Raw genomic sequence first — 27,089 nt, forward strand, 5'->3', positions numbered from 1 at the left:
CGGTTGTGATACAGCCTGGAATTGAACAAGGGTCTGTAGTGACACCTCTAACACTGAGATGCAGTGCCTTAGACAGCCGCGCCACTCGAGAGCCTCGGGAGCACTATTTATGTATGTGATCCAACTGTTCAATTGAGTGTTTAGCAACATGTACATACATCATTCCTGAGGGACATAAAAAGCACTCTAAAAAAAGAAGAAGAAAAAGGAATGAGCTGCTGTCAGGAATATGGCGGAAACTTCCCCCAGCCATGCTTGCTCCGATCCAATGCTTTTAAATGCAGGAGGGGGAGTGAATGAGTGCACACCTCAGGAGAAGGGTAAAGAATCATATGCAGCCCAGCCCTACTAGCTAGTTCTGCATGAACAAGTGGAAGTTGGTGCGTGTGAACTCTTGGTGGATGAAGTCTATGAGAGTGTCAGACTCTGGGGCATTTTGCAGTGCCCCTCTGGCCTGCGGGGGGGTGTTGTGTTCAGGGGTGTAGGTGAAGCTGAAGGTGCTCCTGTAGATCAGACCGTCCAGACGGATGAGGGACAGAGGTACGGTGATGGGGTGCCGCAGCCATCTCCACTCCCCACTGAACACGGACACGTCTGGAACCACACACAGCATGGACTTTGGTGACCTGCAGTGACACAATAGAGAGGTGAGTCGGGCAGCTCTTGCTGTAGATTCCAGGCCTGATTGCTTATTGCTAAATAAGTTGTGGTTTAAGTTAGAATTAAAGCAGAGTTGTTTAGAAGAAAATCTGAATGTTTTTTGGATTCAACTTGTTAATCAAAACATGCTTCTTTTGAAGGATTAGACTGCTTATGGACTCACCAATACTAGATTAGGTTTAGGCCAGGATTCAAAGACAGAGAAACAATGGACTGCAGCGATTTCAGCTCGAGCTGACATCCACAGGACCCACTGGGAATGCGCACATTGTTGCAATTGAAATTGTCTTTAAAAGTTTAGCGCTGTATTCAAGTCCTTAATTGGATTGAATCCCGGCCTTAATCGCCATGGGTTCTCCAGGAAGCTTGGGCAAACATTTTCAGTTTTGAGACAAATAATAGCAGAGATGGGACCAAGTCACAATTTAGCAAGTCCTAAACAAGTCTCGAGTCTTACCCTTCGGATCTCGAGTCAAGTCCCAAGTAACAATGGGCAAGTCTCAAGTCAAGTCCCAAGTAACAATGGGCAAGTCTCAAGTCAAGTCCCAAGTTCCAGAGCTCAAGTCAAGTCACGTCCCTAATTTTGGGTTTTGAGTCCTCAAGTCAATGGTTAAGTGTTTTATACCAATATCAATGCAATTTTTAAATTCAGGTTATATTTTCTGTTTCCCTTGCACTCGGCCTACTAGTACACTACATACGCCTACATAATAAACTTCATAGATCATGAGATAAATGGTTGTTGAATCAACATTACCAATAGAAAGGCCATTACCAATAGAAAGGCCATCCAAATTATGATTTACAGTTAGTGTTGATAGTACAGCTACAGTTTGACTGATATTGTGACATTTCCAATTAGAATCAAGTGTTGTTGCTTTCCCCACGCCCACTACATGCGTGTTGAGGGGTCTGTGGTTGGCTGAGAATAAACATTCACAGAAACTCTTGCTCAAGAGTGCATATTTTCAAGTGACAAGCGTTGAAAATATAGGACAGCAGCGGTGCTAGGCAGATCAGAACAGAATATAACAGTCATTTCCCATATAACCCATTAAGATTCTCCGCTTTGCGTAACGTCATTGCCACAAATGTATGTTCACGGTGTAATAACATAATTTAACAGGAGAGGAAGGTGGTGCTGCTCTTTTGAGAGGGGGAAATCCAAGTCTCGAGTCTCTTGAGTCATACAGCTCAAGTCAAAGTTAAGTCCCGAGTCATACAGCTCAAGTCCAAGTCAAGTCCCGAGTCATACAGCTCAAGTCCAAGTTAAGTCCCGAGTCATACAGCTCAAGTCCAAGTTAAGTCCTGAGTCATAGATGCTCAAGTCCAAGTCAAGTGTTTTTTCCAAGTCATGATTCAAGTCGCAAAATCTCTGACTAATAGTGTTTGATTTTAAGCTCTTCATTTAAAAATGATGAATCCAGCTTCATTTACATGGCAGTGGAAGATTATGTTTCTCCCACACATTTCCTGCAGCCTTGGTACGAAGAGCATACTGTGGATTACAATGTTATACAAACACTGATCTTGCGGTGGTGAGGATACTTGCAGAACCTTTTGGCAAGACCCTAGCAAATGATATATCAGCGTTTTGGGTGAGGTTTAAGGGTGGTGATGATATCAGAACAAATGCTTGGATTTGGTCAAATGACCTAAAACCTCAGAGACACCTGATGCTGCAGTGGAACATTCCGCACACCATTACAACAGGCTGAAGAGTTGGACAGCTGAGCCAAGCAATTCCAATGGTACTCAAGCCACTTGAACTCCATTGTGCAACCATGTGCCTATCCATTGGATTAATTAAAGAACATATTTTGTGGAGGATAAAAATGAATCTTCATCTGAAATACTGTACCTCCTTTTTTACATGAGAATGTTTGCCATGTTTTTATTTTCACTTTAGGTCTAATAAATGACTGTGTGTGTTAAATTTTTGAATATAAATCCCAAATATATTTTTTTGAATTTGTTTCCCTGAACCTTCTTGGGCCACTGAAATGCTCTGTCCGACTGTGTGGACACAAATGTTAATATATTTACATACAGCCCTGATTGGCTGATAGAATCATCTAGAGCGCACCCCCTTACCCCTTCAAAAAACAACAAAGGTGCATGGTATTCAACCTGTCAGTTGGAGCTGGACCCTGAAAGCAACGAACTTCTACAGGTGTGTAGGCTACTTTGCCATGCCATCCAAACAAAAGGCATACATAGTACAACAATGATACAACAAATTAAGATGCATTGTCTTCAATAGGTCACCAGAAGATGCATTAGGTCACCAGAAGATGCAGGCCCAGAACAGCCTATTTGCATGGGGGACCATCCTGGCCTACAGTATACCCTGTCTGCTGTCTACTCATTGCAAAATGCCATGATTATCTACGGGGCAGACTATAATAATATTAATATTCAGTATCATCAAAGTTTATTTCATGGAAACAGGAAACAAAGGGCTGTGAGACAGGTTTAATCTTAGACACATGAAAAGTGTGATTAATATGGAGGGTACGGCGCAACAGAAGATGAACAGCAGAGGGGCTAGTGATCTTGGAGACGGGGAAAGGCCGATAAAGCAAGGGGAAAGTTTGCGGGACTCCACCCGGAGGGGCAGGTCACGAGTGGACAGCCATACCCTCTGCCCGAGATGATACCAGGGACCCGGGGTCCGGTGGCGGTCCGCTTGTCATCGATACCTGGAGGTGGTCTTAAGAACCGACCGGGCTCTCTTCCAGGTACGGTGACAGCGGCGGACAAACATCTGGGCCGAGGGTATGCCGACCTCTTCCTCTTGCTCAGAGAAGAGCAGGAGCTGATACCCGAGGGAACACTCGAAAGGCAAGATCCTAGTAGCAGAGCAGGGGAGGGCGTTGCAGGGGTATTCAACCCACACGAGTTGCTGGCTCCAGGTGGTGGGGTTGGCGGAGACAAGGCAGCGAAAAGTCGTTTCCAGGTCTTGATTGGCTCGTTCCAACTGGCCGTTGGACTGCGGGTGGAACCCGGAGGACAGGCTGGCCGACGACCCAATGAGCGTGCAGAATGCCTTCCAGAACCGGGATGAGAACTGAGGGCCCCGGTTGAAGACCATGTCCACCAGGAGTCCATGGATCTGGAAGACGTGCTGCAACATGAGCTGGGCCGTCTCTTTGGCAGAGGGTAGCCTTGGGAGAGGAATGAAGTGGGCAGCTTTGGGAAACCGGTCCACTACTGTCAGGATGGCGGGGGAAGACCCATGATGAAGTCCAGGGATATGTGAAACCAGGGATACTGAGGGACAAGCAGTGGTTGAAGAAGACCAGCCAGAGCTTGCCGAGGAGTATTGTTCTGTGCACAGACCGTATAGGCGGCGACGAACGCAGAGATATCCAGGACCATGGTAGGCCACCAAAAGTGTTGTCGCACAATAACCATGGTCCGATGGTAACCCAGGTGGCAGAGTGGGTCCACTCCAGGACACAGGAGCGGACAGCATCAGGCACAAACAACCCCCCCCCCCCCGGGGTTCGGCTGGGAACGCTGCACCTCACAGACCTGCATCCCTATTCCCCAGAAGAGTGACGTCGCCAGACATGAAGTGGAAAGGATGGTCTCGAGGTCCAAAAAGCGCCGTGACAGCACATCTGGCTTGATGTTCTTGGATCCTAGTCGGTAGGAGAAGGTGAAGTTAAACCGGGTGAAAATCAGGGCCCACCGAGCTTGATATTCCAAGTTCTTGTGGTCCGTCCACACAATAACAGATGTTCCGCCCCCTCCAACGCCATCTTCACAGCGAGAAGCTCACGATTCCCCACATTGTAGTTCCTCTCCGTTGCTTTAAGGTGATGGGAGTAGAAGGCGCAGGGATGTAACTTGAGGTCAAGGGCAGAACGCTGGGACAGGACAGCCCCCACTCCAACATCCGAAGCATCGGCCTCCACCACGAACTGGGTCAGGATGAACCAAGAAAGGAGCAGTGGTGAAGCGGTGCTTGAGGTCCCGGAATTCCCAGTCAGCAGCTGGGGACCATGTGAATGGTACCTTGGGAGAGGTGAGTGCAGACGGGAGAAGCCAGGGTGCTGTAATCCCGGATAAAGCTGCAATAGAAGTTGACAAATCACAGGAAACACTCTGGACGTAGGCTAGGGCTAAATCTATCATGCTCTCACCTTCCCTGGATCCATCTAGTAACTAACAAAACAGTTAAAAAAATATATTTTTTATTTGAGATTCTTCAAAGTAGCCACCCTTTGTCTTGATGACAGCTTTGCACACTCTTGGCATTTTCTCAACCAGCTTCATGAGGTAGTCACCTGGAATACATTTCAATTAACAGGTGTGCTGTGTTAAAAGTACATTTGTGGATTTTTTTTTAATACCTCCCTGCAGCAATGATGTAACCCAGGAAAAAAAATCCACAAATGTACTTTTAACACAGCACACCTGTTAATTGAAATGTATTCCAGGTGACTACCTACCTCGTGAAGCTGGTTGAGAAAATGCCAAGAGTGTGCAAAGCTGTCATCAAGACAAAGGGGGGCTACTTTGAAGAGTCTCAAATAAATAAAATAAAAATATTTTTTTAACTGTTTTGTTGGTTACTACATGATTGCATATGTGTTATTTGATCATTTTGAAGTCTTCACTATTATTCTACAATGTAGAAAATAATACAAATTAAGAAAAACCATTGAATGAGGTGGTGTGTCCAAACATGTGACTGGTACTGTATATAACTTTTGTCCCCATAGCAGACCATGGGGCTATATAGATATATGACTATTTTTAGTACATGTATTGGCTAAGCCATGCCCTTCGACAGACTTAGTAGAAATTGTCAATGGAATGGGGCCACTCCAGTTTTTTTCATCCACCAGGAGTTCCAAGATTCTAAGGGAACCCATCCTGGATGGGTTTGGGAGCTTGTCTGCAGAAATAAATAGACATTTACATTTGAGTCAATTAGCAGACACTCTTATCCAGAGCAATTTACAGTAGTGTGGGCATACATTGTCATACTTTTTCATACTGGTCCCCTGTAGGAATCAAACCCACAAGCCTGGCATTGCAAGCGCCTTGCTCTACAAGCTGAGCCACACAGGACCAGGGGGACAGACAAACAAACTATGAGCTACAATACATCTGACCCACTTTCATATCCATACCATCATTTTGCTAAATTGAAACTGAATATTCACTGCCCTCTTACACCTTGCCTTTAATTATACAATTAACAAAAATATAAATGCAACATACAATAATTTCCTCGGCATATACATCACTGACAATCTGAAATGGTCCCCCACACAGACAGTGTGGTGAAGAAGATGCAACAGTGCCTCTTCAACCTCAGGAGGCTGAATTCATTTGGCTTGACCCATAAGACCAAGGTGGTTGAGGTGATTGCAGCGCATGAATGGCACGACAATTGGCCTCAAGATCTCATCACGGTATCTCTGTGCATTCAAATTGCCGTCGACAAAATACAAATGTGTTCATTGTCCGTAGCTTATGCCTGCCCATACCATAACCCAACCACCACCATGGTGCACTCTGTTCGCAACGTTGACATCAGCAAACTGCTCGACCACACGACGCCAAACACACTGTCTGCCATCTGCCCGGTACAGTTGAAACCGGGATTCATCCGTGAAGAGCACACTTCTCCAGCCAGTGGCCATCGAAGGTCAGCATTTGCCCACTGATGTCAGTTATGATGCAGAACTGCAATCAGGTCAAGACCCAGGGGAGGACTGGCACGTAGATGAGCTTCCCTGAAACGGTTTCTGACAGTTTGTGCAGAAATTCTTTGGTTGTGCAAAGCCAGTTTCATCAGCTGTCCAGGTGGCTCTCAGATGATCCTGCAGGTGAAGAAGCCGGATGTGGAGGTCCTGGGCTGGCGTGTTTACACTTGGTCTGCGGTTGTGAGGCTGGTTGGACGTACTGCCAAATTCTCTAAAACAAAGTTGGAGGTGGCTTATGGTAGAGTAATTAACATTAAATTCTCTGGCAACAGCTCTGGTGGACATTCCTGCAGTCAGCAAATGCATGCTCCCTCAAAACTTGAGACATCTGCAGCAATGTGCTATGACAAAACTGCACATTTTAGAGTTGCCTTGTGTTTACCCCAGCACAAGGTACACCTGTGTAATTATCATGCTGTTTAATTAATCATCTTCTTGATATTCAGTCAGGTGGATGGACTATCTTGGCAAAGGAGAAATGCTCACTAACAAGGATGTAAACATATTTGTGCACAACATTTGAGAGAAATAAGCTTTTGTGGCATATTTTGTTTCAGCTCATGAAACAATGGACCAACACTTTACATGTTGCGCTGATATTTTTGGTCAGTATAGAATGTGGTGACATAGCAATAACTATTTTTAAGTAGTTACCCCATCAATTGCCAAAGTTTAAAAAGTTATTTAGCTCTATGAAGGCCTGTTATTACAAATCAGTCTGAAAGTACTTTGACAGTATTTCAATCTAAAGGAAGTATGGTTTGAAGTGACAGAAATGATTCAGAAAGATATTGGAAAATGATAAGAAAATCACCTGGCAATAATTGTGTATGATGTTCTGTGTAGAATATTATTGCAGTGCTTTTCCCCCCCAGTCTGATTATGCCTGGTCCTGTCCACTCTCTTCTCTAACAAGTCCTACACAGCTTGTGTTCCTAAGAATCTTAGGTTTCACAGGAATGGGGTCATAATAAGCTTATAGCTCCAACCATTAAAAAATTAGAGCCACATTTGCAGGACAAAAACAGAAAGCCCTCTGTTTATCACAACCACATTCTATTAACGGTTGTATTAAATTAGGCACATTTTTATTTTATAAATGTTCAAATCTGGCAAAGCGTTTGGGAATGGCGGCAATGACCGTCAGGTTGCCACCCACAATGTAAACTGTAACATTTCCAGCCTACACTTTCTATAGGGATCCAGTTAGCAAGGTAGCTAGCTAGCTTCGACCGTAGGATAATGACATGACGTTCATTTACTTAAGTACCTCTACATAATGAAGCAATGTCAGAATCGCTAATATAGCTAAATGTCTCGTCAGTATCCTAGTATTATAGTATAAGTTAGCTTGCTAACAATAGCTAACACACTTTTGTACATCGTGCTTGTTACACTTGGTGGAAAGAGGCTGTATGGCACAGAATGAGTTTCATGATGCATGCCGTACATTACGTTGTGACACGTCACAATTTATTACGTTGTGACACATCACAGTTTAACATACAGCGTCAGAGGGGTCAGTTTTTTCAACTTTACTCCAATATTATTGGTCCATTACCATGTCAATCAATGCTTGAATAGAAACATAATTCACACCGCATTTTGATGCCAATGCAGTCGCTACATTAGTTTTCATTGCAGTCTCGTTTAAATGCAGCGGTTGCGCAAATGTGTACGAATCGGTGTTAATCACGTTACCTAACTGACTATCTTCCTACAAGCTAACGTTAGCTAGCTGAGTCCCAGAACCTTGATGGACGATGACAGCTGCAAATTCACTGGCTGGTGTAAGTGTAGTTAGCTAGCTAACTTGTTGAAGTTTGCTGTGCATATGCCAAACCAGACAAAGTGATTGTTCTGATGGAAGACAAACAAGTGGAAGTGCAAACAAACAATTGCTGCCTTGTAGCCAACAACTACCGTACAATCCTTAAATGCTTTTGGCCATGCCTAACTACCTACCTCTCTACCTCGCATGTCAACATGAGGAGTACCAATTTGATCGTGCGGGACCGGCAGTGGGAGAAATGCAAATCAAAGATGAACTAAAGTTCCTGGCCTTTTTTTTCCAAACAGCTCTTAAGCAAAAAAAAGGCACGTTCACAATTTCAGAGTGTAATTTTGACCTCATAGTGTGGAAATGGGGAAAAATGTTTTAACCGCACTGCCCCTTTAAAGACCCTTCTGTTCACCTGAATACCAATGTACATCACAAAATGGCTACTTTCATATTTGGGTCAAGCTTCTGGGACTGCATTGTAATCCTATGGCCAAGCCCGAGGGAAAATGTCCTCCAAATGTACATTTCAGAAATGTTTTATTACAAACCAAGTTCTAACGGCCTTGTTTAAATGTAACTCAAAGTCCTGTATACTTGTGCTGTACCATGTACCACCTGGAGTTCATGTGGTAAAATTCATGAGAGCGGAAGTTTTAAATATGACTGGGGCCTCTCCAAGTGTTCTTTGGCGTGCTTGTAATCCTCAGGAACAGTCTACGTTCACCTGGAAGTGGCCATAAAAATCAACTAAGCAAGACAAACTAAAGTAGATCAGAGGGCCATTAAGCCTATAACCCTGATAACTACAACAAGTACATAGATAAATTGAAACAACAAGTTTGCACTGTGCATTTTATATGTGTCCTCCTTTGTAAGGACACCACACTGGTCTGGTTGAGGCATTGCAGTTACTTGATTATAGAACAAGAACAGTTACTTGTGAGATTTAAAATGTACCTGAACATAGTTTCTGCCTCCACATTCCCAAACCAAACTTTCAGATGGGGGCCAAAGTTTTCTCCATTTACTTCTAGCATGGCTACGTGTCCTCCACCATTCACCTAAAAGGACACATTCAACATTAATTCAATCAAACCATCATATCAACATTATACTTCTTTTACTACCCTCACACACACACTTCTTATTCTGTAAACTGGAATGATATACCTACAAGGGGAGTCTACCAATAGTAGTTTTAGTACTGTATTATTTAGGTACTGTATTGTACAGTACTCTTACAGTACTCATTTTCCCCCATCCACATCTCTTAAATGTTACTGTGTGCAATTTACATTAAAAAAACACACAATTTGTCGTACTGACAGGAACAGAAAACAAGGCTGATTTGAATCACTGCAGTTCCTTGTTCCTCAATGGATTTTTTTGTCAGCTTCAGTAGTGTTAAGACCACACCTCCAGTCCTGTGATGACAGGTATTGGGCTGATGGCGCCCTGAACGCAGGCCAGGCCCTCACAGAACGTATACTCCACTGCCTCTGTACCGATGATGGTCCAACATGATCCATCGTTCAGCACCTCTCTGCTCTGCTCCCTCAGACTGGATGAGACCTGGGAAGACCCAAGTTAAAAAAGTTAACTCCTCCATGGCCCATTCCCATTGAACCCCCCCACATTCCACAACTGTCTCACTGCTCGTTAACCCAGGGCCAGAGGAATAGGTTCAGTGACACTATCCCTTAGCTACTAATTTAGGTATGTGACCTAATTCTGGGCTAAATAATGATTGCGAGTGTTATAGCATGGACATGTATCATCATGTCCCACAAGTGACATTTTACCTCTCATGAGGGCTTCTTACACTACTGAGTCAAACCGAGAAAAGCCATTACCCAATACCACCCACTATTGCAGGGACCGTGTTGAAAAGCATAATGAGAAGAGAAAATATCAGAGCAAGCGCAGGTTTGGGTCAGCACAATCGTGTGAATAGGGTCATATTAACCTGGTACTGTATGATTCTCTCGTTAGACAGACAGAGATACATCTGGCTGTTGTCCTTGAACTGAAAGGCACACTTGTGAAGCTGGGAGACGGGCTCGTCCACATCTAGGATGGCGTGCTGCTTGTTCACCTTGCGGATCACCTGGAGGGAATCCAAAAACAACAAGGATCTAATGGAATCCATCATCCTTTTGACACATCGTTGGCCTCCTCTCTATTAAAAAAAATAAACATCGACAATAAGAAATACAGGTACTAGTATGATAGGAATCTAATGGAATCTATATTCTTAATCTCTTTTAAAATCAACTGGACCTCTATTAAATCTATGTACGACATGATAGCTTTGTTAATAACATGGCTTAGATGATGTTATGTCTGGAGGAGGCCCCTGAATAAGATTGTGTCTTCCTGTCAGGGAAAGCCAATGTATCATCTTCCCATTATAGGTAACTCCTGGCTGGTCCTGAGCTACACGCTTAGACAAAAAAATAACCTAAATAGGTTGTTCGGCTGTCCACATCGGCGAACCCTTTGAAGAACCCTTTTTGGTTCCTGGTAGAATCTCTTTGGTTCCAGGTAGAACCCTTTTGGGTTCCATGTAAAACCCTTTCCACAGAGGGTTCACCTGGAACCAAAAAGGGTTCTTCAAAGGAGAACTATGTGGACAGCCGAAGAACCTATTTGGAACCATTTTGTCTGAGTGTACCAGAGAGAGCATCACTGGGGTTGCAGTCTCAGCATGACTGTGGGCTAGCACTATTTCAGCTCCCTCCAAAGGCCTGAGCTGAACCAAACTGTAAGCAAACACAGTAAATGTGGTGGAGAGCACTCTAGAGTTTAAATAGGAAAATATACAAGCCTCTGCAAAAAAAAAATGTCAGCAAATTGCCTCAAATAACATGTATATGTGTACAATGTAGGTGAATGTTACTCTAAACCATCAGCTGTATTATTCAAACGCCAATTTGGGGGTACGTGAAAGGGGTCTGATCAGTGAATTGCCATGAAGGGTTGAAAATAATCCCATCCTATGAATATGAGTAAGACAATAACAATAGAATTCTGCTGTACAGCAAACCATATAACATCTGGAAAAACTATAACACGTTATTATATACCCCAATTATGGAATACAGTGGAATTAAGGTGGTCAGACTTCAGCCTACTGCAGCTATCAAGGTCTCCAGCATAATGGTACCATTGAGGTGATATCCGATTATATTGCATGTGTGTGTTTACCATGGGGGGCAGGGCCACCCCGGAGTCAGTGCAGACCAGCTGAACCACACAGCCATAGCAGATGAATCCCTCACACACCGTGAACTCCTCCGAGTCAGCATGCTGGTCCTCCACTGCGCACAGACACACAGACAAGTTAAAACAATGTAAGTGAATGAATAGCAGTAGGATGAAAACATGAAAAACAGATGAGCCTATGGAGTCTACTTCTGGGGTGAGCTTGATCTTAGTTTTTGGGATCTGATTCCAATCAGAGAAAGGTTGAAAATCCATCTTGGAATGTCTTAGCAGATGGAAAACAAATTTTGTCCCAGCATTACAACCAGCTAGAAGATTTACTTCTTCCTTTCATAAGGGCTCTGACAAGTCATTCTGCCCACAGCAGTAAAGAGAGAGAGAGAGAGTGTGTAGATGGAGGACTGAGAGACAGTGGTTCAGACAACTGTTCATACCTAGAGTGACTGTAAATGCAGTCCACTGTCTGGCACTGGCTACAAAGGCCCCTCGTTCTACGGCCAGGTAACGTGTGCTGACCGTTTGGGACCGCAAGCGGTTGAATAGAGCCACCCTCGACCCCGTGGAAATACACACTGCAAATGTACACACACGCAAACATGCAGACGTGTGTACACACGAATGCGCACACAAACACACACATAGCCGTAGTATGCAGCATGACAAATATATTTCATTTTCACATGTTGTGCACATGACACATTTCCCTACCTTAAATACATAAATACACACCACAAATAAGTCCATAAATAAGCATACAACTTTCTCATTAATGACTGATGCAGCATGACAATTGCAGGTATTTCCTTTCGCACACAGTGCACACTATGTCAGCCCACTTTTGAACTCAGCTGTCAAACCTCTCTGGCGCCTTTCCTTTGGATCTCGCAAGGGGTAGGAGACCACTATGTCAACACAACTGGACTCTTAGTGTGTGCTCCTGGATCATAAAGACACATGTCTGGCCTAATTAGGGAGTGGCAACCTGCACCTCCACTCTAGTCCCACCGTGACCCTGGGGATTGTGGCACCTTAGGATCACCTTTCACTCACAGTCAGCGTTCTTCATAGACTGCCTCTTCTGGGACGGTTTGGAGATAACTTTGATCAGCTTACTGAGGAAGGAGCCAATCTCCTGCCCGTTACCAAGGAAGAGCTTGAGGACCAGGCGAAAGTGCTTCCTTTTGTCTGTGTCAGAGATATACAGGGACTTGGCGCAGGCAAACATCTGTTATAAAAGAGAAAGCAAACATTCAGAAGTGCCTCATACGCTGCGTTTGTTCTGTCAATAGTCTCTTGTAATAAAGTGTTATGAAACCTTGTCTGGGTCAATATAGCGGCAGGGTAGGTTACTTACTTCAACTGTTGTAGCCCATCAGAACCCAAAATAGAACACAAGCTTGTTTTACTCCAATGTTTGTAAACAAAATAAATGTAATGAAACACTATATAACCAAAACATGGTTAAAACTATAATTATTATATCATGGATAGTCAGTCCTTGCATCCATAGCTCTGTCTATGATTTTGAGAGTGTTTAAAGCTGCAATATGTAACTTTTTGGGTGACCCAATCAAATTCATATAGAAATGTGTCTATAGATCTGTCATGGAAAGCAAGTCTAAGAAGCTGACTTTGAAAAGGCTTTTGATAAAGTATGACTGGAATGTATATATAAATGCCTTGAATACAATGGGTTAAAGTTATATAAGTAACCCTAGGTGAAAAATAGTAAATAATGGCTACTTCTAGGAAAGTATTGTCAAGAGGAGTAAAACAAGGTTGTCCACTACTGGCATATCATATTATAGCCATTGAAATGTTAGCTATTAAAATCAGATCCAACAATAATATCAAGGGGCTAAAAATCCAGGGCTTAAATAGAAAAGGTGTCATTGTACGCTGATGATTCATGTTTTCTTTTAAATCCACAATTTGGATCCCTCCACAGCCTCATAGAGGATTTAGATAATTGTTCTAACCTCTCTGGATTACAATACAATTATAATAAGTGTACTATATTACGCATTGGATCACAAAAAAAATAGAAATTTCACATTATCGTGTAGTTTACCATTTAAATGTTCTGATGGTGAAGTGGACATACTCTGTATTCATATCCCAGAAGAAAGAAATATAAAGTTAGCAAAAATAAATTTGATCTTTCTACCATGTAAGGAAAATAGCTATCTATTTGTAAAAAAAATCACCCTGATTAACTCATATCCTATTTTAGCTCTTTGCTTATGGCCCTGCGTACAACTAAAAACATTTTTACATTTTTTATTATATGAGCAAAAAATATTCAATTTTATTTGGAACGGCAAGCTAGACAAAATTAAACAGAGCTATTCATATAATGAATATGAATTCGGAGGGCAGAAATGATTAAATATTAAAACATTAGACCTCTCACTAAAGGCTTCAGTAATACAAAATCTATACTTAAATGCAAAATGGTTCTCTAGTAGATTAGTAAGAATGGCTCTCCCTGTGCTCATGAATTGACTTTTTCCCTTTATTCAGATTTCAACCTCTCACTTTGAAATAATTTCCAAAATATCGCTATATTTAAAACAAGCAACAGAAAGTCAGTTGCAATTTTAGTTTAATCAACCAGAAAAGATGGAACAAATATTGAAACAAATATTATGGTTAAACTCAAATATACTAATTGATAAAACATATTTTGGGAATACATTTTTAAAAACTGTATAATATTTGTAAATGATATCATAAATAGGACTGGTGGAGTTATGTCACACAAAGCTAACAAAAATCTATGGAAGTGTCTGCTCTATCCAAAACTAATTGCAGCATTACTGCAAAAATGGAAGAGGAAAGTGGAAGGGGGAGAAAGTTAGGAATTTGTCTGTCATCTCTGCATTAAAGACCAACATTTGTTAAAGAAAATTGTGATAAATAAAAAAGTATACCAGTTTAATTTAAGGACCAAAAAGAAACAGCATACACATTGCAAAATAGTTGGGAAGATATTTTCAATGTACCAATTACATGGCACATAGTTTATAAACTGATACATAAAACGACGCCAGATTCAAAACTTAGAGTTTTTCAATTTAAATGATTATACAACATTCTTGCAACCAATAGAATGTTATATATATATATGGGAGATACAACCATCCTAGCTCTGCAGATTTTTCTGTGAAGAGACAGAATCATTAGACCATTTGTTTTGGTACTGTCCATATGTGACTAGTTTCAGTAAACTAGGCGTATACCATGTGTCACTACTTCACAGGAGCGCCATTTGAATGTAAACTTTTTTTTTGCAGAAATGCCTCCTGGAACATGTGAACTTTCATGTGACTTAATAACAAATGTGTATGCCATCTGTAAATATGAATATATTTAATAAATTATGAGCCTAATTAGTTTAGCCATGGAAAAAGACAGAAACCTCCCACTAGCCATGATTGACTGAGGTAATGAGTGGGCTGGACATGCTGAGAGATGAGTTCAGATTGGTCTGCCATGTAGCCTGCTTCTGTCTATAATATGAGCTGGTCAGTATGTGTAGGTAATTCTTTCTAACGCATCTTTTTTGAAAGATATCACATAGTAGAACTGCATAAGAGTTGCTCTCCACTTTCTGGAGGACCAAGTTGAAATCATTGGAATGGCTGGTGGAATTAGAGTATGATACCTAAGGAGATGGAGAAAATTCTGGTGTTTGATTGCAAATATGCAGATTGATTCGAAAAGAGAACACACAGAAGGCTGTTGTATAAAACACTGTTGTATAAAACACGTCTTCTAACTAAGGGCACCCATGGCATCCATGACAGAGCGGGAGAAGCGTCCATCCATGTAGGGTAAGAGAGTCTAGCTGTGAACAGTGAATAGGCGACTCCGGGATGCTGGCCTTGTAGACAGAGTTGCAAAGAAAAAGCCATATCTCAGACTCGCCAATAAAATAAAATATTAAGATGTCCAGACACTGGACAGAGGAACTCTGCATCCTGGAGTCACCTCTTCACTGTTGACGTTGAGATTGGTGTTCTGCGGGTACTATTTAATGAAGCTGCCAGTTGAGGACTTGTGAGGTGTCTGTTTCTCAAACTAGACACTCTAATATACTTGTCCTTTTGCTCTGATGTGCACGGGGGCCTCCCTCTCCTCTTTCTATTCTGGTTAGAGACAGTTTGCGCTGTTCTGTGAAGGGAGTAGTACACAGCGCTGTACGAGATCTTTAGTTTCTTGACAATTTCTAGCATGGAATAGCCATAATTTCTCAGAACAAGAATAGACTGACGAGTTTCAGAAGAAAGTTATTTGTTTCTGGCCATTTTGAGCCTGTAATCGAACTCACAAATGCTGATGCTCCAGATACTCAAGTTTTATTGCTTCTTTAAATCAACAGTTTTCAGTTGTGTTAACATAATTGCAAAAGGGGTTTCTAATGATTAGCCTAATTATCCTTTCAAAATGATGAACTTGGATTAGCTAACACAACGTGCCATTGGAACACAGGAGTGATGGTTGCTGATAACGGGCCTCTGTACGCCTAAGTAGATATTCCATAAAAAACAGTCAACATCTACACCCTATTTCTGATCAATTTTATGTTGTTATAATGGACAAAAAAATCTGCTTTCCTTTCAAAATCAACGACATTTCTAAGGGACCCCAAACTTTTGAACTGAAGTGTGTATATATATATATATATATATATAGAGAGAGAGAGAGAGAGAGAGAGAGAGAGAGATTTTTAAATAATTTCTCTCTCACTCATATCTATATCTATATATATACACACACACACACACACACACACACACACACACAGAGTTGAAGTCGGAAGTTTACATAAACTGAGTTTAAATAAATTTGGTTGAGGTGTTTCACAATTCCTGACATTTAATCCTAGTAAAAAATCCCTGTTTTAGCTCAGCTAGGATCACCACTTTATTTTAAGAATGTGAAATGTCAGAATAATAGTAGAGAGAATGATTTATTTCAGCTTTTATTTCTTTCATCACATTCCCAGTGGGTCAGAAGTTTACATAGACTCAATTAGTATTTGGCAGCATTACCTTTAAATGGTTTAACTTGGGTCAAAGGTTTCAAGTAGCCTTCCACAAACTTCCAACAATAAATTGGGTGAATTTTGGCCCATTCCTCTTGACATAGCTGGTGTAACTGAGTCAGGTTTGTAGGCCTCCTTGCTCGCACACGCTTTTTCGGTTCTGCCCACACATTTTCTATGGGATTGAGGTCAGGGCTTTGTGATGGCCACTCCAATACCTTGCTTTTGTTGTCCTTAAACCATTTTGCCACAACTTTAGAAGTATTCTTGGGGTCATGGTCCATTTGGAAGACCCATTTGCAACCAAACTTTAACTTCCTGACTGATGTCTTGAGATGTTGCTTCAATATATCCACATAATTTTCCTTCCTCATGATGCCATCTATTTTGTGAAGTGCACCAGTCCCTCCTGCAGCATATCACCCCCACAACATGATGCTGCCACCCCCGTGCTTCACAGTTGGGAAGTTGTTCTTCGGGTTGCAAGCCTCCCCCTTTTCCCTCCAAACATAACGATGGTCATTATGACCAAACAGTTCTATTTTTGTTTCATCAGACCAGAGGACATTTCTCCAAAAAGTAGATCTTTGTCCCCATGTGCAGTTGCAAACGGTAGTCTGTTTTTTTTATGGCGGTTTTGGAGCAGTGACATCTTCCTTCCTGAGTTTTCTAGGGAGTTTTTCCTAGCCACCGTGCTTCTACACCTGCATTGCTTGCTGTTTGGGGTTTTAGGCTGGGTTTCTGTACAGCACTTTGAGATATCAGCTGATGTATGAAGGGCTATATAAATACATTTGATTTGATTTGGCCTTTCAGTTTGTGTTGATATAGGACTCATTTTACTGTGGAAAAATATACTTTTGTACCTGTTTCCTACAGCATCTTCACAAGGTCCTTTGCTGTTGTTCTGGGATTGATTTGCACTTTTCGCACCAAAGTACGTTCATCTCTAGGAGACAGAACGCGTCTCCTTCCTGAGCGGTATGACGGCTGCGTGGTCCCATGGTGTTTATACTTGCGCACTATTGTTTGTACAGATTAATGTGGCACCTTCAGGCATTTGGAAATTGCTCCCAAGGATGAACCAGACTTGTGGAGATCTACACATTTTTTTCTGATGTCTTGGCTGATTTTTGATTTTCCCATTATCGTTTTCAGGAATTTTCCAAGCTGTTTAAAATGCAGTCAACTTAGTGTATGTAAACGTCTGACCCACTGGGATTGTGATACAGTGAATTATAAGTGAAATAATCTGTCTGTAAACAATTGTTGGAAAAATGACTTGTGTCATGCACAAAGTAGATGTCCTAACCAACTTGCCAAAAGTATAGTTTGTTAACAAGAAATTTGTGGAGTGGTTCAAAAACAAGTTTTAATGACTCCAACATAAGTGTATGTAAACTTCAGACTTCAACTGTATATACACACCAGTACCAGTCAAAAGTTTGGACACACCTACCAAGATGTCTTGCTCCCAGGCAGACTAAATAACTTTTTTGCCCGCTTTGAGGACAATACAGTGCCACTGACACGGCCCGCAACCAAAACATGCGGACTCTCCTTCACTGCAGCCGACGTGAGGAAAACATTTAAACGTGTCAACCCTCACAAGGCTGCAGGCCCAGACGGCATCCCCAGCCGCGCCCTCAGAGCATGCGCAGACCAGCTGGCTGGTGTGTTTACGGACATATTCAATCAATCCCTATCCCAGTCTGTTGTTCCCACATGCTTCAAGAGGGCTACCATTGTTCCTGTTCCCAAGAAAGCTAAGGTAACTGAGCTAAACGACTACCGCCCCGTAGCACTCACTTCCTTCATCATGAAGTGCTTTGAGAGACTAGTCAAGGACCATATCACCTCCACCCTACCTGACACCCTAGACCCACTCCAATTTGCTTACCGCCCAAATAGGTCCACAGACGATGCAATTTCAACCACACTGCACACTGCCCTAACCCATCTGGACAAGAGGAATACCTATGTGAGAATGCTGTTCATCGACTACAGCTCGGCATTTAACACCATAGTGCCCTCCAAGCTCGTCATCAAGCTTGAGACCCTGGGTCTCGACCCCGCCCTGTGCAACTGGGTACTGGACTGGCCCCCAGGTGGTGAGGGTAGGCAACAACATCTCCACCCCGCTGATCCTCAACACTGGGGCCCCACAAGGGTGCGTTCTGAGCCCTCCCCTGTACTCCCTGTTCACCCACGACTGCGTGGCCACGCACGCCTCCAACTCAATCATCAAGTTTGCGGACGACACAACAGTGGTAGGCTTGATTACCAACAACGACGAGACGGCCTACAGGGAGGAGGTGAAGGCCCTCGGAGTGTGGTGTCAGGAAAATAACCTCACACTCAACATCAACAAAACTAAGGAGATGATTGTGGACTTCAGGAAACAGCAGAGGGAACACCCCCTATCCACATCGATGGAACAGTAGTGGAGAGGGTAGTAAGTTTTAAGTTCCTCGGTGTACACATCACAGACAAACTGAATTGGTCCACCCACACAGACAGCATCGTGAAGAAGGCGCAGCAGCGCCTCTTCAACCTCAGGAGGCTGAAGAAATTTGGCTTGTCACCAAAAGCACTCACAAACTTCTACAGATGCACAATCGAGAGCATCCTGTTGGGCTGTATTACTGCCTGGTACGGCAACTGCTCCGCCCACAACCGTAAGGCTCTCCAGAGGGTAGTGAGGTCTGCACAACGCATCACCGGGGGCAAACTACCTGCCCTCCAGGACACCTACACCACCCGATGTCACAGGAAGGCCATAAAGATCATCAAGGACAACAACCACACGAACCACTGCCTGTTCACCCCGCTATCATCCAGAAGGCGAGGTCAGTACAGGTGCATCAAAGCTGGGACAGAGAGACTGAAAAACAGCTTCTATCTCAAGGCCATCAGACTGTTAAACAGCCACCACTAACATTGAGTGGCTGCTGCCAACACACTGACTCAACTCCAGCCACTTTAATAATGGGAATTGATGGGAAATGATGTAAAATATATCACTAGACACTTTAAACAATGCTACCTAATATAATGTTTACATACCCTACATTATTCATCTCATATGTATACGTATATACTGTACTCTATATCATCTACTGCATCTTTATGTAATACATGTATCACTAGCCACTTTAACTATGCCACTTTGTTTACATACTCATCTCATATGTATATTCTGTACTCAATACCATCTACTGTATCTTGCCTATGCCGCTCTGTACCATCACTCATTCATATATCTTTATGTACATATTCTTTATCCCCTACTACTAGAAGGTAGTAGTTTTGGAATTGTTAGCTAGATTACTTGTTGGTTATTACTGCATTGTCGGAACTAGAAGCACAAGCATTTCGCTACACTCGCATTAACATCTGCTAACCATGTGTATGTGACAAATAAAATTTGATTTGATTCCTTTAGGTTTTTCATTTATTTATACTATTTTCTACATTGTATAATAATAATGAAGACTTCAAAACGATGAAATAACACATATGGAATCATGTAGTAACCAAACATTTTTTAAACAAATCCAATTATGTACTGATTACAGTTACAGGGTTTTTGTAATCAGATTACATGTAATCAGTTACTCCCCAGCCCTGTATAGCGGTCAGTCTTGAGGTTTGGCTGGAAACACAGGAGGCCATGTGTTTGTCATAAAATGGGAGACCCCTTTCACCTTGATATATTTTGATTTCGATTCCCCCTCTCACCCTGGCATCAGGCTGGTCCTCGAAGGCTAGTTTGGAGGTGTCTGCCTGGGTCACACAGGAGCTATCCAGGCCCATATAACCATAGAGTCTGTAGCAGGAGTCCCCTGCACCAGTGGCTGGGTAGGATTACAGAGCTTAAATCAGATCATGTAGTACAGTACTTTAATTGCTTTACTGGATAAATAAATGCCAAATGTGTGGGGGAACATGTATCCTCGGGCTCACCATTCAAAACGTCTTGTTTCAGTTTCCATCCTGAGCCACTGATGTAAACACAAGGAGGAGGGCAGAAGAACCTATTGTATGTAGACACACAATATTCCTTCATACCATACAAAAAGCAACTGCAATCTGGCTAAGGCTAGTTTGCCGACAATCTAACCCAATAAACTCCCTGCATGTATCACCGACATCAGTGTGCTAGCTTAGCATATAGCGCTGCCTCCCTGAACATTCCTCTGACTGAGCTTGAACAAGGGTCCTCTACCTCGTAAAACACACGTGACCACCCGCTTTTCAACGTGCGGATTGCTCCATTGGTGACATTTCAATCTAGCTGTGGAGTGAGGTTACATTACATTCTTAACTCCATTACACATGTGTGATGATGACATGACCATGTTAAGTCTATTGGGCCTTGTCGACTTACCGTTTCTCGTTGCCGTATGATTTCTGGGCGACCTTTGCATGGAGTATTCGCACAGATTGGTCAGGGGGAAACTGCAGATACTGCCTCACTGACTCCCTGGTCACTCTGGGCAGTGGAGAGAAACTTTGGTCCAATCTGCTGAATGAATAGAAAATCAATTAAAAAGAGACAAACTCTCCATTGTTGTTCCTCTTTTAGAAGAGTGACATATAGTTACACTATCCCTTTAATTGACATGCCTTCACTCCGAGATATTCTGAACCCACTATGCTATTAAGCATATTCCCAAAGGAGTAATACAGTTACCTGGCAAAGGAAGAAGGTTACAATGTATACAACAAAATGCTGAAGATAGTTTCCACTATGATGTTAGGTGTGCATACGGGTAGAAGAGAGAAAGTGGATGTTTTAATTCCTGAACAATGCAGTGGCAGGAAACCTCTTCTCTACTAGACTACGGGATACAGTAAAAGCTCTCACTTTCTCTTACTCTCTCTCTTGCACGCACGCACGCACACACACACACACACACACACACACACACACACACACACACACACACACACACACACACACACACACACACACACACACACAATCCTCTTGCTAACAGACATAATTGCATTCCTTTCACTACACAGTCCATGGAGTGATCAAATCAAATAACATTTTATTTGTCACATGCGCCGAATACAACCGTGAAATGCTTACTTACAAGCCCTTAACCAAAAATGCAGTTAAGAAAAAATTAAGTGTTAAGAAAAAATACAAAATAACAGTAACAAATAATTAAAGAGCAGCAGTAAAATTACAATAGTAAGGATATATACAGGGGGTACCGGTACAGAGTCAATGTGCGGGGGCATCTGTTAGTCGAGGTAATATGTACAGTACCGTTCAAAAGTTTGGGATCACTTAGAAATGTCCTTGTTTTTGAAAGAAAAGCCTTTTTTTTGTCCATTAAAATAACATGAAGTTGATCAGAAATACAGTGTAGACATTGTTAATGTCGTAAATAACTATTGTAGCTGGAAACGGCTGATTTTTACTGGAATATCTAGATAGGCGTACAGAGGCCCATTATCAGCAACCCTCACTCCTGTGTTCCAATGGCACGTTTGTGTTAGCTAATCCATTTTGTCATTTTAAAAGGCTAATTGATCATAAGAAAACCCTTTTGCAATTATGTTAGCACAACTGAAAACTGTTGTCCTGATTAAAGAAGCAATAAAACTGTCCTTCTTTAGACTAGTTGAGTATCTGGAGCGTCAGCATTTGTGGGTTCGATTACAGGCTCAAAATGTCCAGAAACAAAGTCTTTCAGTCTATTCTTGTTCTGAGAAATGAAGGCTATTCCATGCGAGAAATTGCCAAGAAACTGAAGAGCTCGTACAACGCTGTGTACTACTCCATTCACAGAACAGAGCAAACTGTCTCTAACCAGAATAGAAATCATCTGCAATATATTCTGTTCTTATGAAAGACACATTAAATCTTCCTTCACCCATAAGGTGACGAGATAGAAAACACTTATTTTTACAACATTTCCAAAATGTTCTTGCTTAATTAACTAATTAACAACATGCTGCCATCAGAACAAAGACTAACTAAATAGCACTGCACAGCTCTCTGAACAAAGATTTGAGAATTCTCTTTTCAATAATCATCGCCAGCTTCCAATTGGCTCATTCATTCCCCCTCCTCTATTCTGTAACTATTCCCCAGGTCGTTGCTGTGAATGAGTATGTGTTCTCAGTTAATTTACCTGGTAAAATAAGGGTTAAATAAACAATAAAATAAAAATATTCAGAGAGAGAGAGAGAGAGATTTTTATTTTTCTTATTAACCACAGGGTTAGGGCCATAGAGTGTGCCCTTATAATTTGGTGTGTTGAAAAGGTTATCTGATACGAGTGGTAGGGTGGACATAGAGACGGATAAGAGGGAAAATAAACCAAGGATACCGGTTGTGAAGATGGAGGACGCATAATTGGTACTGACACACTCTTGCTGAGGCTATTGTGCAGACGACCTAAGTGAAAGAGTTCCTCGTAAATTCCCAGAGGTCAAACTAGACAATCAAAGACACTGTGAGAAAATCTAAGATGAGTGCTTAGATAGCAGATCAGTATAATACAATTGGGACATGAACACACTGGATAACAACTGTCAATCACTGGCAAACCCATAAGCCAAACACATCACAACAATACAATTAAAAACACCCAAGTTTTCCCACTGACTTTATGTACCAGTGGAATATGTTCAGTTTTATATGCTGGCTTCAGTTTCTATAGACATAGCTATTGATGTTAAAATGTCTCATAGAATTGACACTATAACTTCACTGTCATTTCCCCCTTCGTATAGACTTTAAAACGGCCAATCTGCAGTTGCGATATCCATTTTTGGACATTCATTAATCATTTGTACCCATTGATTCTATTAATATAACCTATAAAACCTATACATAACTGTCATTCGGTAATCAGAATCCAAAATAAAAGTAAATGTAAACACTGTATAGCCTCAAAACATGGTGAAAATTATACTTTTGATATCATAGATGGTCAGTTTTGGCATCCATATATATGAATTTGAGTGGTTACTTTTCTCCAGCCTCATCCTTCAGCTTTTTACCGAAACAGTGGGGGTATGCTTTGTTATTGTTTCAACAGCGGATAACCCCTATAAGAGGTGACCGGGGCTCTTATTTGACCCTGGTTTCACTGTGTCAGGGGTTTAAAATGAGACATTCTCCACAGTGTCAGGAGCACAGACGTACTGGTATTTCCCACCATGCTCACATAAGGACTTAATTACACCCCAGCAGTTACACAAACTAAGCCAAATCTATGCAAAAGTAATTTTATTGTTGTTATTGTTAAGTTGTTGATTAGAAAAAGCACAGTGGGTAGCCTATTATTACAACTTGCCATAAATGCTACACATTTTATTAATGCTAAATGCAGTGGTGTAAAGTACTTAAGTAAAAATACTTTCAAGTACTACTTAAGAAGTTTTGTTTGGTATCTGTACTTTACTTTACTTTTTTTTTTGACTACTTTTACTTTTCACTACATTCATAAAGAAAATAATGTACTTTTTACTCCATGCATTTTCCCTGACACCTAAAAGCACTTATTTATACTTTTACTTTTGTTATTTCAGTACATTTTATCAATTACGTTTACTTTTGATACTTAAGTATATTTTAAATCAAAAGTAGTATTTTACTGGGTTAAATTCACTTTTACTTGGGTCATTTTCTATTAACGTATCTTTATGTCAATTTGGTACTTTTTCCAACACTGGCTAAATGTACCCGACTTTTATTTACTAACGTAATAAGCTCGAATTTATTGTAGCCTATTCTACACTGTACAAAAGGCACAAGAGCATCCCAGTCCTGGCATGCGTCCCCAGCTGTTCCTATTTCAAAGGTGGGTGGGGTCTACATTTCAACTCTCATTCCCTGGTTTTTAATACCTGCACGAGCCTCCGCTCCTTCATTTTTTGACAAAATAATTGTTGAGACCAGGCTTAACAATAGCACAACATAAAAGGACGATCCCATTTTTCCCTGCTTGGTGACTTTGAAGAGGCTTGGATACCACTGCTTTTGCACAGACATTTTGTGAGTCACAGCGGGAGTTTTGTGTGTGTGGAAGTCGCATTTACCGCAGTACCTGTTCCATTCCGACGGCCGAGGTTCTGTCCTACCCAGCACCGTCGCCTGGTGAGTTAGCGAATCCCAGGGTTGGTACGTGTGGGGGGTGTCCAAGGAATCCGTTATCTGCAATGATGCTGAAAATGTAATGGAGAGAGTGCATTTGTGTCATTTGTCAGTATTCACTGAGTCTGACTCCGTCTCTATAGGTCAGTGTATATTTAAAATAAGAAAACAAACGTGTTTTGTTTTGATACTCATCTATTAGGCTTATAAATAGTTTGGTTAACCAGGCAACATGACCCAGTGAGGAAATGCCTGTCTGATCCTTCATTAGTGCCGCTGTGGGATTTTTTTTTTAGGTGTTCTAATGTCGTTTCTGATTTTGCCACCATAGGGTAGTAATAAGAGTTGCCAAAATGCAGTCTAGACCTGAGGTGTAGCTCATTTATACAGAGCCATACACTCTTAGAAAAAAATGTGCTATATAGAACCTAAGGTGGTTCTTTGGCTGTCCCCCACACCTTTGAAGAACCCTTTCTGTTCCAGGTAGAACCCTTTCCACAGAAGGTTCTACTTGGAACGCAAAGTAGTTCTACTTGGAACCCAAAAGGGTTCTCCTATGAGACAGCTGAAGAACCCCTTTGGAACCCTTTTTTCTAAGAGTGTATTATGAAAGTCAAGGACTTAATTGATATGACATGTTTTATAGTTAGTAGAAATAGTAGCAGTAGTTGTTGGTAGACTATATCTGTTTATGCTGGACTAGATGGTTGTCTTTTGGAGAGTTCCTGGGGATGTTGAGGAATTAGAAAAATCTGTATTTGCCAATCTAATTTGATGAAATGCTATTATTAAATTGAAACATATACCTTAAACAACACTTGGCTTACACTATATTATTTAGTAGGAATGCAATATTTCAAAACGACCATCAAACAGGATAATATACAACAAACCAACATCTCAAAAAATGCCTTCTTTACCATCTGGTAACCAACTCAACATTGTGTACTGTAGAGTGAGACTATGTGGAGGGTGCTGACTGGCTGTATTTGCTTGGTGCACAGTGGCTGCCTGGAGGTGAGGAGGTTAGGAGGCAGGAGAAACTGCTAACAGTAGCAAAGTCCACATCTGCTTCCAATCGAGAAAGAACAAGAAGCTGCTGTGTCTTAATCTGAATATGGGCTCAAGCTGTCACTCAACTCCCTATCAGCCACATAACTGCTCTCTTCACTCATTCCCGAAGGTGTCGCTCACTTTCCCAGCCTCTCCCTCCCTCTCTCCCCATTCCACTCCCACCTCTCTCTCCCCTCTACCTTGTCACTTCCTCCTTTGCTTTCTATCAGCCTCCCCCTTGTGCCTGAGCTCCCTGTCAAACTCAAACTGTGAAGAATGTTTTAACTGTCAGGACTTAATCTCTTGGACATCCTTCAGGTTAAGCAGATTTTTCTATGTAGAGCATAAACAGATATCCCATAGAGAAATGTGGGCCTACAGCTTACTCGCAGCATGCCCACTCTCTCCCTCCATATCCCCCTCCTTATTTCCCCCCTCTCATCTCCCCTAGCCCCAGGTAGACGTTGCTCTTAGGCACAGATCTAGGGATAGCTCAGTCCTCACAAATCCTGATCTTGATGATTACAGGGAAAACGCAAACAATGACCTTCATTTGTTTTATTTTTTGGGCAACCCATCTGGCTTATCCATTCCTCCTTCTATGTGGCTTATTCTGGAGCTGGTTCACTTACCTTCTCGCCTCTCTTCCCCAGTTTCTGCCTCTCCGGCGAGGCTCTGCATGGTCTGGTAGCAGTGCTAAACCTGAATAGAGGAAGTCCTTTTGTAGCTACACCATGCATGTCCCAACAACAGGGGTTCTGCTGCTACTGTGCTTTACTTCCTCGGAGAAGCCACTCTGCTCCATTCAATACAGCTCTGCCTGTGAATTCACTGTGACTCACTAATATGGATACTGTGTGTTAGCGCTAATGGTAGTGTGTTACTGTTACCCCCACCCCTTTCTCCATTCCGGATCTCTTATTCCAGTGGCAGTGTGTCTGTGTCTCCGTTTGTTTGTATTGCGAGATAGTCACCTGTTTCTCAGGTACAGGGTTCTCACACCCCTCTTGCTTCCACAAACACTGCAGGAGATAGCAAGAGGTTGCCCAAAGACAAGAGTGACGTCCAACCAGACAGCGAGTGCTTGTCTAACAGCTATGCAGTAGCTTTTAAAATTGCATTAAGAGTTGAGTGGTGTGTCTCTGAAAATAAATGGCAGAGAATAAGACACCTGTGTTTTATATCAAGTTGGAAACCAGAATAAAAGTAATGTGCACTTCCAGGGAGCCTCAACCCACACAGTAGAACTGATAGTTTACTGTGAACTCAGGGCATATGGGGGCCGGTGTAAGGGAAGTATGGAAGTTGCATTAGTGGCATTGCTCCCCAAGGGTGAGCACTGACATCTAAGCCTGTTATTTTGGGCTCGTCAGCAACATATGCCACATGGTTTTTGAAAAGTTTCACAGAAGAGCTGTAGAAAGCTGCAGAAAGAATGTACAGTTGATGTCAGAAGTTTACATACAC

At 42.0% G+C, this 27,089-nt stretch overlaps 2 protein-coding genes across 4 annotated transcripts in view; one reads left to right on the plus strand and one right to left on the minus strand.

Moving 5' to 3' along the window:
* rbpjl (recombination signal binding protein for immunoglobulin kappa J region-like) lies at window positions 1-26,513 on the minus strand. Of its 2 annotated transcripts, none has more exons than XM_024444349.2 (12): window positions 26,255-26,513; window positions 24,523-24,640; window positions 20,835-20,969; window positions 20,411-20,481; window positions 20,186-20,301; window positions 12,445-12,619; window positions 11,829-11,966; window positions 11,377-11,489; window positions 10,136-10,276; window positions 9,586-9,741; window positions 9,127-9,230; window positions 1-626 (listed from the first exon to the last, which is right to left on the minus strand). In XM_024444349.2, the coding sequence occupies exons 1-12, from the start codon at window positions 26,301-26,303 to the stop codon at window positions 353-355; spliced, it is 1,590 nt and encodes a 529-aa protein (XP_024300117.1). In that variant the 5' UTR covers window positions 26,304-26,513; the 3' UTR covers window positions 1-352. The 2 variants fall into 2 exon arrangements, with proteins under 2 accessions (XP_024300117.1, XP_024300110.1); XM_024444342.2 differs by having other exon boundaries at window positions 20,835-20,972.
* Window positions 24,267-27,089, plus strand: part of matn4 (matrilin 4) — a 39,923-nt gene continuing 37,100 nt past the window's right edge. For both annotated transcript variants that reach the window (XM_024444314.2, XM_024444324.2), the window contains exon 1: window positions 24,267-24,572. The gene's annotated coding sequence lies outside the window, so the exon portion shown is untranslated. The remainder of the gene's footprint in view (window positions 24,573-27,089) is intronic.

The sequence above is a fragment of the Oncorhynchus tshawytscha genome, linkage group LG02, assembly GCF_018296145.1.
Source record: "Oncorhynchus tshawytscha isolate Ot180627B linkage group LG02, Otsh_v2.0, whole genome shotgun sequence".
Taxonomy (NCBI): Eukaryota; Metazoa; Chordata; class Actinopteri; order Salmoniformes; family Salmonidae; genus Oncorhynchus; species Oncorhynchus tshawytscha.